This window comes from Wolffia australiana, chromosome 20, assembly GCF_029677425.1.
Source record: "Wolffia australiana isolate 7733 chromosome 20, ASM2967742v1".
In the NCBI taxonomy this organism is placed as follows: domain Eukaryota; kingdom Viridiplantae; phylum Streptophyta; class Magnoliopsida; order Alismatales; family Araceae; genus Wolffia; species Wolffia australiana.
This window is the reverse complement of record NC_135854.1, coordinates 6,501,134-6,514,384: the sequence shown is the minus strand read 5'-3', so window position 1 is coordinate 6,514,384 and position 13,251 is coordinate 6,501,134. Positions and strand designations below refer to the sequence as shown.

Sequence of the window (13,251 nt, the reverse complement as noted above, 5' to 3'; positions counted from 1 at the left end):
ACTCTTTCCTACAATGACAAGGTGGGAAAAAAAAAAAACAATGACAAGGTGGGCAGTGGGACCCGTCTTTGACACGTGGTTTATTTCTATTGGTTGATTTTTTAGAGGACAGAATCAAGTTGCCGCCTAGCTAGGCTTGTTGGACGGATGACGGATTTGCTTGACGGAACGGGACGGAATGGCCATGTGTTCAGTTATCTGTCCGTTGAATTTGATCTCATCCTCATCATGGTTCGGCCAAATTCATCATCTTCACCATTCTTTCGTCAGTCCCATTTTGTCATTTTTCTAGACAAATTACAGAACAGATAACAGGGGATGACGGAATGGACAAAATAGGCAGAGAGGGCGAGCGAGAGGCAGCAACAGACAGAGAGCGAGAGAGGTAAAGACAGAAGAGAGAGACACACACATACACGAAGAGGGAGAGAGAGAGCACTCATGTCAAATTCCATGCATGTACTTTTTATGATTTCAATGGTTAGATCATGTCCAAATGTTGAAATAATGCATGGGTTGGTGTTTCATTTGCAATCCCATTTCGCACATTAATTCACAAAGTATATAAAAATTTCCTAATTTTTCTGAAATTTGCATGATTTATGAATAAACTGAAGAGTTAGTAAAACCTCAATTTAGTTTCATTCTAAAGTGTGGATTTTTTTATTTTAAAAAAATCGATTTGATTATTTTGGATGTATGCTAGTTTTATAATAGAGAATAAAATTCTTTAAAAAATGGGTTTTAAATAAGCAGCAGCCAATGGAACATGCACACCTACCATAATAGAAGATGCAGCCCTGTGAGGTCCCTCCGAGGATGCTTATGACCACAATTGAATCACCATACATGGGGAATTTGGGGTGCAGCTTATGATTACAAGACCACGTCCCATCACAAAGAGAGGTAAACACAGTGCGAAGGGTCTCACACGTGCACACGTGGGAAAGGTAGCGAATCGGTGATTGTGGTTGCTGACATGGACGAATCTAAAGATGGCATATGGCAGTAGTGGTTGGCGCGCAGATGCTTCTGGACATCAAGGACCAACATTACTGAAGAGGGGTCACTACTGCAATTTAATCGCAGCCGTTGAACTCTCTACAGTGGAAATCAAACGGCCATGGGCAAAGCTGTACAATTTTTTCCCAAGTCGCTCTGTAGCGTTGGCCATTTCCTTCAAAGATCTTGCTTCTAAGAAACTAAAAGCTTTCTTGAAATATAAATGGAGTCTCCTCTAATGATTTTTAATTCGTTCCTTGATCGCTTGTTTCCTAGGGACTAACAGCTCTGTGCACCAAAGGAAAGAGTGTGGAACAAGAGAAAGCGGGATGAAACTTATAAAATGAACCTGAAGGGTGATGCAGCCAGAAGAGGGAGGTGTGAAGCCAATGAAAACCTCAGTTGGGAAGTAAAATCTGGTAAGTCATTAAAAATCTGAATAAATCTCTTCTATCTTACTGTTGGAATTTATGTAAACAGGTAGTGAATGTTTTGTAATCTTCTTTATTTTGGACTATTTTCCTCTCTCATGATACCTCTTTCTCTCTCCAACTATCTCCCTATCTTTTAGTATCCACATACACATAACTTTTCTTATATTTCTTCCTAAAAATTTTCTATTAATAATAATATCCCCACCATTATTACTATCTTAATATTTGTTCTCCTGGATATCAAATTATTTAATAAACTCTAGCTCAAAAATACTAGTCCATGGGAAGACGACCCGACTCTCTTCTATATATCTCTGAGTGAGATTGAAATTTTATGAATACTCATTGATTAAAATGAAATTAATTAGAAGAAAAAATGAAAACCCCCAATTTTGTTTCATCATGTGCCATTCCAGTTGACAACTACATGCTGTCCTGGTCTCCATCCTTATCCATGATGATTGTCATGGTTGTCATCCCAATTGATGACTGTCGTGATCAATATCCTTTTTCACAACTATTTTTGTGATGTCCATGATAATCGATGCCCCCCCCCTAGACAGTCATAATCCTCATCAATGAGGTTCGCCATTTCCCATCATTAACTTGTGTCATCATAGTTACTATCATTGTGCATAAATATTAGATAGCAAGAGGGGAACTAGATGGCGGATGCGCTCACCAACCATGCGGTACATTTTCACGCATGTTCTCCATTCAGTACCTGAAAGGACCTCCCTTGGGATGCACGTTCTCACATGCCTTGTCTAGTTCATGCTGGCATTGGGCAGAGTGTTAGAACGGCAGCAGTTTGGCACAGTTGGGTTTCAATTTTTGAACCACCCATTTGTGTAGAAAAAAGGAACATTGTTTTGACCTTAGAATAACATTATAGGTTGGATGGTTTTTTGCACATTATCCATCACTCTTGTTCTTTTTCTCCCTCTCTCTCTCTCTCATTCTTTATGCTGCTCTCGCTTTGTATAGATCCACATCTCCTTAGTTAACTTACGTAGTATTCGCGATGATGCTGCACGGCATACTAGCCATGTAAACAAAACAAGTAATGTGTTCACTCTGGTTAAAAGTAGAAGAATAATTTGGATGAGGAGATGGAGAGGAAGAAGAAGACATAAAATAGGTTGGAGGAGGAGGCTGAGGGGAAGAAGAATAAAAAGGAGGATACCTCACCCGGCCATTACACACTGCTCACCCCCCTCATCATCTGCCTCATACTACTGCCGGCTCGCCACTCGTCTCAGGCCAACATGCTGTCACAAAGTTGTGATTTATGACTAGCATAAGGCCATATTAAAGTAGCTTTATGGCTATAATTCACCCTAATACATGATGGAATTTTATCATTATGTATAACTAAACAAAATAATATTTACTTTTATTCAATTACAGAAGAAGATGAAGCTTTAATAACTTAATTACGTATTCATTCAGAAAATTATTTAAATTATATTTAAATTTATTTGTCTAATATCAGAAAACCCATACCCGTAATGATATCCGACATCAGATCTAGGTTTCCTCACAACCAATATCAGATATTAGTAAAGAGGATGTTGGATTTCCCACTTTCGATATTCTGAACAGCAACCGTCTCAGTTTAGTCATAGACTACCGGAATCCAGTAGGGATTTGGAAAAAAGTTTTCATTTAATCGCAAAAGAACACGAACACGAACACGAACAGGAAAACCCCAGGCGAAGAATATTTGCAAACTATGATGGGAGATAAAAGAGACGGGTGAAATTAAGCTGAACAAGAATGATATCAGTCTTCTGACGAGTTTTAGCCAATTAGTTTGTGAATAAATTATCAATGAACACGAACTAACCAAACACTAACATAGATCATTATGCTAATATCTGACAAGGGAGAACTCAAGACCTGGCCCTAGCCGACTGGGCAAAGGTTTAGCACACACCATGAAAAGATCTCGGTCCACGTCAGACAAAAGATGCCAACCAACCGCGACAGGTGTCAATTTTTGATTCGCTGGTTCTGGATCGGCCGATGACGGTACTTAAAGGGCTCGACGGAGAGAGAAAGGGCGAGAGTGTGCATTCAGCTCAGCTATGGCGGCAACTCTGCAATCGCGCGTCTCCGTCTCCGCCATTGGCGCTTCTTCCTTGTTCAGCTCCTCGGCGATCTTCGTCTCCTCGACGAGATTGCCGAGAAAGTCATCGCAAGATTGCTCTGCGCGTTGCTCCCTCAAGGTTTCTCGATTTCAACCTCTTCGCGTCGATTCGCCAAAAGTAAGCTTGTGGAACGTGTTTTTGAGACGATCTGAGCGTTGATTTTTGTGTTTATTTGATGCTTTCTTTTTTGAGCGCGTGTTTTAAGGTTTTTGATCGCAGAATGTCCGCGGCGGAGCTGCGCGCGTGTCGTCGGATGCCGTGTCTTCGACCTCTGTCAGCTCGGATCCTGGCCAGCTGAAGAGCGCGAGAGAGGACATCAGGGAACTTCTTAAGTCGAAATTCTGCCATCCGATTTTGGTAGTTCCTCTTCCGCGTTATGCATTTAATTTCACTTTTTGGTTTTCGTGCTCCTCGATTCGATGGGAGATTGTCGCAACATATGTTTGACGGATGCCTCAGTTTGGGAAAAAAAAAAAACTGCCAGAAGCTCAGCTCCGGAGGTGAATCCAATGAAGAATTAAGCATTTTACTTGACTTTTTTTCTCAATTTGTGTTTAAATTATTTTCCTCCAACAAAAAGAATCTAAAATTAAAATTTTATGAAAAAATTATCCGAGAAGGACAGAAGATAACGAATTTACGAGGGAGAGAGATGTTTCCAGATGGGATGAAGAATCAAATATCAACTCTTAAGCTTTGTGCTCCTCCAAAAAGATGGAAACTTTTAAAAGATACTGGGGTGAGATGCCTCTAGCTTTGAGAAAAACAGCTGGAAGCTCAGCTCTTAAAGATGAATACCAAGTGACAAGGAACTTTTTTACTGAGCCACATGAATTAACAGCACAAAGTAGTGACATCACTAACTTAGTGCGCATTCCCCTCTTCACTAACGATTTCAATGGTTCTTTCACACTTTTCGTCGCCTAGATTCGTCTTGGCTGGCATGACTCCGGAACGTATGATAAGAACATCGAAGAATGGCCCCAGAGAGGAGGAGCAGATGGTAGCCTGAGATTTGAACCAGAGCTTAAGCATGGAGCCAATGCCGGTACTTTCCAGACCCAAGCATACCTTAGATCTGATCAATTGTGCTTGATCATGCTGTTTTGGTGCCACAGGCCTTGTCAATGCATTAAATCTTCTTCAACCAATCAAGGACAAGTACCCAGGAATCACTTACGCAGACCTCTTCCAATTAGCCAGCGCCACTGCAATTGAGGTTCTTGCTCCGTCCTTAGATTTGTTCTATAATTTGGGCTCGTAAATGGTGATACTTGACTGGAAAGTAGGATTTAGGAAGCCGGAGGCCCTAAAATCCCCATGAAATATGGCCGTGTCGATGTCACCAGTCCAGATCAATGTCCCGAGGAGGGAAAGCTTCCAGGTGACCATCTTATCACTTTGTTCACATGAGTTTTTTATAAATAATTTAATTTTTCTTTCTCAGAATTTATCTCCTCCATCAGAAGTTTCACTTTTTATTTTCGTTCTTAAATTCAGGGTTTCACAACGTTTCACAACCAGTATGTATGAAATTATGCCGTTTCTCAAAACAGTCGAGAGAACCTCAATTATTGTCCTAAATTCTTAAATTATGTACATTAAAAAAATGGTTATGCGCATTTTATCGGATTTATCAGTCTTAATGGACAATATACCATGATATTGTTGATCACTCTCTTATTCGAATTTTAATATCATAATAAAGATGCGGGAAGTGAGGCGGTAATCCACGGGATAATAGATAGTTCTGATTAACGTTCTCGAAAAAAGAATCTAATTTTCGATTTATTTCATCTTGTTCTATTTGATTAGTGCATTGAGATTCTTGCAGATGCTGGGCCCCCTTCACCAGCAACCCATCTTAGGACAGTTTTCAATCGGATGGGGCTAGATGATAAGGTTATCTCTAATCCAGTAATGTATAGTCGTACCCACCCCATTTAAATCTGACTTTTCTGCTGATCCACCATCTCAGGAAATAGTCGCCTTGTCTGGTGCCCATACCCTTGGAAGATCGAGACCAGAAAGAAGTGGCTGGGGCAAGCCAGAGACTAAATATACGGTATCGCAACAAATACAACATCTGGCTCCTCTTAGAATAAATTAATCAAGTAATCTTAAACATTGCAATACATTGCATTTTGGGATGAAGAGAAAAATTGAAATAGGAGTTGGAAGAAATAAAGAAACATCGAGGTAGGGCAATAAATTTTCTTCAACAAGCTCAAATTTCATGGTGTAATCTTCATTATTTATAGACAAAGATCAGACACATAATTATTACTGACTCAGAAGAATCCTTAAAAGGTCCACAAAGGGAAAAAGAATTACTAAGCTAGACACATAATTATTAATATCTTGCGTTGATCTTTTTTCTGATGTAACTAGAAAGATGGCCCAGGAGCACCAGGTGGTCAATCATGGACTGTGCAGTGGTTGAAGTTTGACAACAGCTATTTCAAGGTTAGAACTTTGATCTTTCCTCCTAAATCAAAACTTCATTTGAGAATTATTTATGTTTTACTGAATAAATTATGATGTTTTCTGATAAATTCTTTGGTTACAGGAAATCAAAGAGAAGAGAGACGAGGATCTTCTGGTCTTGCCGACTGATGCTGTTCTATTTGAGGACCCATCTTTCAAGGTAAACCAAGATTTCTGCATCTCATATGATTCTTCCAAACAAGAAAATGGTATGTATAAAAAATCTGCATATCAATTTTATCCAGATCTATGCTGAGAAGTATGCTCAAGATCAGGAGGCATTCTTTAAGGACTATGCTGAGGCCCATGCAAAGCTCAGCAATCTCGGCGCCAAGTTTGATCCTCCGGAAGTAAGTCTCTCCATATTACGAGAAATGGTGAAACAATAAATATATTAATGATTATATTTTTATAGGGTTTTTCCATCGATGACAATCCCAAGCAGCCTGTGCCTGAGAAATTTGTTGCTGCCAAGTATTCCTCTGGAAAGGTTTGTGATTATTTTTTTATTATTCCATTATTTCATCCAAAATTAAGCTCTGAGAAGAAACCAGTAGAGAGAGATAAAGAAGAGAGGGAATGTAATGTGATAAAAACCTCACAACAATCTATCAAAAATTGAAAAGGAGAGGAGCGATACGTGCACGTTAAAGAGGCATGTATGGATTGGAATAAAGAAACAGTTTCTGGACGCGAGTGTATCGCTTTCCCTCGTCTATCCACTACATTGTCACTGCACTTGCGTCGTTCCACGATTGACATATTATTTGGATATCACATATCTACTCGTATTTTCGAGTGGAGTCTTATCTTGATGTAATTGTTTTATTTTGCAGAAGGAACTGTCAAGCGCAATGAAGCAGAAGATTCGTGCGGAGTATGAAGGTCTCGGTGGCAGCCCAGATAAGCCCCTACAATCCAACTACTTCCTTAATATCATCATCTTCGTCGCTGTTTTGGCCCTCCTGAGCTCCCTGTTTGCAAATTAAATGCTGCCTCTCTCCCTCTCATCATCTCTCTATAGAATATTAAATCCCCTGCATGCACATCTAATAAACTATGAGAACTTGCTGCACTCCAGTAGATCAAACACCTTTCCAACCCCACCATCCTTTGGGATCAATAAAGCAAACTTTATAGCATTGCTGCTTGTAAAATCTGATGCATATTTTGATTCTATGAGATGTTATGTTCTATATTTTTAATTTTTTGTTGTCTATAAATGCCTTGTTTATTTTATAAAATATGCACAGATGAAGGTAATCAGTAAATTCTTATCTGACCATCCAACTTAGACTAGACAGAAATATATATTATAGATTAAAGTCATTTTGAAGTATTATAAAACGATGTAGAAAGAGTCGTACAATACATTCTTGCAGTTTGTTGTGAAGATAGGAATCGATGCAATGCTGTTTGATGAGCCCTCGTATGACTAGTAGATGCCTTGTCTGTTCATGATACCAAGATACTCTGTAGATATGCCCTCAAGGCACTACGTAATGATGTTTTAACATAATTATAATGTTTATGATTATAAAACATAAAAGCATTAATTTATTTTGATGTAAATATTATTTCAAAAAAATCATATATTTTTTTTGTTTCTTGGGTCCACTTGAACCTTAAAGTTCTGCCCTATGTTATTTTTTGCAAAATAATGGGGGGTGGTTTGCACATTGCAGTGTGGAAGTTTGCCCCGAGGGGCGAGTTTTTGACTGCCCCAGGTCCCTTAAGACAGGCAGTCCTGAGGCGAAAATCCGAACTACCCATTGCCAAAAAATCACAACATTTAATGCCCAAAAAATACTTTTTTGAAGTTACAACTATAGTGCAGGGACACAAACGGGACGGTTTTTTCATCCCTAAAATGTTAACATCTATTTGTGGAATGATATTATGAATTTTCTGTATTTTAAGTTATTTTTATTGACTTTTCTAACATCGTATTTGTAAAAAAGATCTTTTAAAATGGAATATATTTAGTTTGAAAATTGTGGAATTATATTAGATTTTTAAAAGTAAAGGCATCCTTTATTAAATTATTTAAATTTATTTAGGTATTTCTTCTTGTTTTATCGCGGCTAGTCGTTAGTCATTAGTTGTAGCCAATCCATAATGCAATGAGTAGCCGTCAAATCATCGTGAAAAGGTTCCATCACAACATCTTAAATTTTGATCCCATAGTGGGAATCATTAGCTGAGATTTTCTTCTTTTTAATTATACAGGGAGAGGTTGGCACAATCAATGAGGTTATGATCAATGTGAGAGGACCTGCGTCAACATGAAAAAGGAAGGAATTAGCATTATGATCAATGCAATGTCAAAGCATCAATTTAAAAATATTGATTCCAAAATATACTTTTCAAAAAATTCAAGGATGCACTTTTTCCAAACATACATATAAATTCATCATCAAAAAAATGGAAATTAATGTATTATCTTCTAAAAACATGAGCATTGCATGATATGATGTCAAGCCCAAACGTAGAGAAATGGGGAGATAAAGATGCAAGGATGGCGAATGATTCAAGTTTAAATCACAATATTTGACAATACAAAAGAATTTTGTGGCTATACATTTATACCATCTTGTCTATAAAATAATCCCTCTATTGTTGTAAAAATCATCTTATAATTGCTCCTGATGGATGTTATGTGGCCGTCAAGCCAATCACACTGCCATGTTTTTTAGTAGCTCATTGACTAAAATATTGCTTCAATATTATTCCAGCATGATGTTTATAATGAAGTCCATGAATACATGCGAGGACCTAGTGAATTAGGAAGAGTTCATAATACATCAATCAATAGTCTTTAAACATGTATTCTAAATATTCCAATTCAATAGATAGTTGAGATGGACGTCGAATTATCTAGATAAAATAACAATATCTGATCATACTTATACGATAAGTATGGTTGATCATGAGGCCATTAGTGTGGAGAAACTAAGGACAAATGGTGGTGATGGGTGGAGAAAGAGTTCCCTGAATTGATCCGTATGAATCCTTGCATAATATTACATCTAAATATTAATCTAGTTAATTTAACTCATGTTTGTAGAAATGATCTATTGGCCTACGACACAAAGACATCTCATGGGTGGACAACTACGTTTTGACCAAGTCATAACTCGGATATAGTACGAAGCCCATATAGATGATTGAGTGGTCAGGACGGGATCATTCACTCTCAATATAAGAGGATATTGACTCAAGTAAGTGATGCAGCTAAATCCAAGGCTAGGGGAGTGAGTATATTGGAGAAGAAGTTCTTAAATGATCTACATTACACATTAGTACTAATTGAATGATGGATTTGGGCATGATGATAAATCATACCCAAAGTCATTCATGACTCATACGCAGATGAAGGAGAATAATAGACAATAATCGATGACGGTAAAGGGTCCATGAAAGAGTTCAAAAACTTTCTAGAGTACGTGGTACTACTTGGTACCCATGGGCTGAAAACTAAACCTATTGATTGGGTTAAATTGATCCTTAGTTGATTGATCTATATGTTGATATAATTAATTTATTGGGTTGCTAAAATTATCAACTAGAATGATACATGGGCTTAGAGGGTCACCCGCATAAGATCATAGGGGCATTTGTAAATATATTTTATTAATTGAGTTTTATGAAAAATCTATGGTAAACTAAAAATAGAAGAGGGGCACCAATTTTTAGGAACCTAAGCCAGCTAGATCTGTGCAACCCCCTTTCTTCCTTCCGAGATTTCTCCACTCATCCAAGAAGAGAGCCTTCATGGTGAGAAGGTCTACAAGGATTTCAAGAAGATTTGGAAAAGAATTGGAGATCTAAGAGCAACTTGATTGCATGTATACTTATAGAGACCCGGCATATGAGCAGCTTCAGAACAATCCAAAAGGGAGCAAGTGAAGGGCGAAACAAGTTCCCCATAGGGTACATGTGATGTATTATATTTTAGAGATCAATTTGTAATCGATCAATGCTTCTGTTGATGAAAATAATATGGTCGGCTAGCCAATCACACATTCCATGTCGCTTTCCATGTTCATTAATACATCATATTCATTATAGTGCACTTGTGATGCTTATAGTGAAGTCCACGAATACATTATCTGACTTAATAAATTATGATGAGATCGTAATACACAGATCCCTAGTCTTTAAGTATGCGTTCTAAATGTTTCTATTCAAAAGATAGAGAAGGAAGTCGAAGTATGTGTATAGAATAACACTATCTAGCCTCACTCATATGATGAGTATGGCCGGTCCCATAGCCATTAGTGCGACGACACTAAGGATAGATAGTGGGTGCTATTTAGCAAAAAGAGTTCACTAAATTGATCTGTACGAATCCCTGAGTTGTATTATAGCAAAATGTTAATCAACTTAATTCACGTCATTGTTGTGTAAGTGGTCCTTAGACCTGAGACACCAAAGACATCCTGTGGACTGACAATTGTACTTTGACTATGGACAATGAGCCTCAAATCGTGTGGTTCTAAACGTTCTTAGTTCGGGTGCATTAAGAAGTTCACGAAGATAATTGAGTGGTCAAAATGGGATCGTCCAACCTCAATATACGAGGTGACAACTCAAGGAAGACGATGCGATGAAGTCGTTGGCCAAGGGAGTAAAATATCAGAGAAGAGTTCTATGATGATTTACGAATGCATCACTAATAATTGGGATGAGCGATTAGGGTTTGATAGTTGACCATACCCTAAGTCATCCAAGGAGCATCAAGTGGATGAGGGATTATACGTACAAGGTAACCAAAGATGAATAGGTTTCATGAGTGAGTCGATATACACTCCTTTGTATCTTCTAGAACACGATGTGCAGCTTGACACCCCACGTGTTGGAGACTCGACCTATCGATTGGGTTAAATCGATTTGATGTTAATTAATCTATATGATGATACACTTAATTAATTTGGAAGACCAATAAAAAGATATTGGGCCGTTGGAGTCATTAAAAGACTGATACATGGGCCTAGAGCGTCACACGCAAAAGGTCTTTTGGATGTCAGAGGATAACTTACGTTTTGGAGGTTTTAATGAAAAATGCGTACTTAGTATAAATAAGGGAAGTCCCTGAACGAAACTCTCCCAAGCCTTCCCCTTCTCCCTTCTCCCCACATCCCCTCTCCATGCCTGATGCGATCGGGATGGCGTAACGACGACGATGGAGGTAGAACGGGGTTCATCAATGAGACTTATGAGATCCGACGTGTCGAGGATCGCGTGGATACGTTTAGATGCTGCACACTTGAGCAGCTTGACTCGTCTCTCTCTGAGATCCAAGAAATTAAGGATGCAATCTGTGCACGGGTTCCTCGTTTGAATGATTTTATCCATGTTGTTCGATTCTGTTACATGTCTTCCACTGCGTGGAATCCTCGTCTTCATCCAGATCTAGGTCAATACAAACCAACATCCATTACATAGATAAGTTTTTTCCATCATTCAATCCAGTCACCAAAACCCTGTAGTTCCTACCTTCATAGAACGATGGGAATAAAGTGAAAGTGATAACCGTCAAGTTTCCTATTGGTCAAAATTGATCAAAGTTAGAGTGCCAAAGGGAAACAGAATAACTTTCCACTATCACAAAACTTGACTGTTATCCCTTGATTACTAATTTAAACTAACCAACACCATAATATCCATTCCATGTAAAGATGAACCTTGCTCCTCACTAGCTAGTCATATAATTTTATTTTTTATTAAAATATTAACGATAAATTAAAGTTACAAATTTTAACTCATTATATATACATATAAATATTTTTGAAGTTATTTATTTCAATATCTATCAAATTTATTTATCATATATCTCTTGATTATTCATCATTTTAACTAAATTTACTTCTAGAATAATTTTATATACTTACCAAGTTAATTGAATATCCGTTCTAATCATTTTTAAGCATAAGAGATTACCTATGCTCTTAGAATTCTTTATTTGAATGATTCCCAATAGATGGTACATTTTAAAGTAAATAATTTTGCATCCAACTCATTGAAACTCAACTAGACCATATCAATTTGACAAATATACATTCAACCATTTAAGATCCTCCTAGTTGAAGCTTTTGCATTTCTTCTTCACCTTATTCCTGTAATCAATTGATTCAAGTGTCCACATTTCTGGAGAGTTGAAGGAATTTAATAAGTCACTAGCTGCTAACTATGTTTTAAAGGCTTATGTATGAACCTAAAGAGACCATGGGGATCATCGAATGTGTCCAAGTTCTCATATATTAAATCACTATAAATAAAAATAAAACATATGAAGATGGATTGAAGAGTGACTTAGTCCTCAACAATAAAAACTTTTGTGTCTAAAAAACCTCTTTAAGTGACTATCTATCACTACAAAGATAACCTAGACACAAATTTAGATTTATGAAGGGACTAATTTTCTCGTAGTAATATAATGATAAAAGAATAACAATGTACCATGGCAGATTCTTCACTTAGAAAACTGTAATAGCTATAAGCTATTATTGAATGGTTATTTTATCAAACTGATCTAATGTGAGTGTCTCTATATAATCCATTCCATAACCAACCAAATGAGATCATTCTCAAAATTTTCTGGAGACAGAATTCATAAAATATCCTGAGAGAATATCACATGATTTGAAGAGTATAAAAATTGTTTGTAGGACTCCTCTCATGAGTTAGCTCATCGTAAGACCAATATGGTGTAGAAATTTTTTTTCATTCTCCTGAGATTCCAAATGAACTAGAGAAAAATAAATTAACTTGAATGGGAAATTTCCTCATATTACAATGATTGACTATATCAAAAATATTCACAAGTTCCTCATGAAATCTCCTTTAACGTAAATTTTCCACTTAATTTGATTTTTTCTCTGGCTTTATGCATATAACTCTCATTAATGTACTTACAAATTTCGATGCTCAGAAATTACGGGAATTTGAATGGACAATCAAATATTTAAATTATATATGTCATGAAACTAAATAGCATGTATTAATATGTAAATTTAATATGAAGATTTTCATTTTTTAGGTGCAATAAGCTCATCACGTTTTTTTGAAAGGAACAAGGGTGCCAGGTGGGAATGACCCGAGGGCTGTGCTTGTAGACTGTTACAACATGCACTGAAGTTTAATGTTTGGAGAACTTTTAGGGTGTGGGAGGA

The 13,251-nt window shown here is 37.2% G+C and overlaps 1 protein-coding gene across 2 annotated transcripts; it reads left to right on the top strand.

The window, feature by feature from the left end:
• The first annotated feature begins 3,493 nt into the window (after positions 1–3,493).
• Positions 3,494–7,989, top strand: TAPX (thylakoidal ascorbate peroxidase). Of its 2 annotated transcripts, XM_078591046.1 has the most exons (13): positions 3,494–3,706; positions 3,809–3,946; positions 4,517–4,637; positions 4,708–4,808; positions 4,886–4,973; positions 5,424–5,491; positions 5,568–5,654; positions 5,981–6,055; positions 6,159–6,236; positions 6,322–6,426; positions 6,492–6,566; positions 6,913–6,981; positions 7,757–7,989. In XM_078591046.1, exons 1-13 carry the CDS (start codon positions 3,527–3,529, stop codon positions 7,892–7,894), a joined length of 1,323 nt encoding a protein of 440 aa, XP_078447172.1. In that variant the 5' UTR covers positions 3,494–3,526; the 3' UTR covers positions 7,895–7,989. The 2 variants fall into 2 exon arrangements, with proteins under 2 accessions (XP_078447172.1, XP_078447173.1); XM_078591047.1 differs by lacking the exon at positions 7,757–7,989 and having other exon boundaries at positions 6,913–7,281.
• The last annotated feature ends 5,262 nt before the right edge of the window (positions 7,990–13,251 follow it).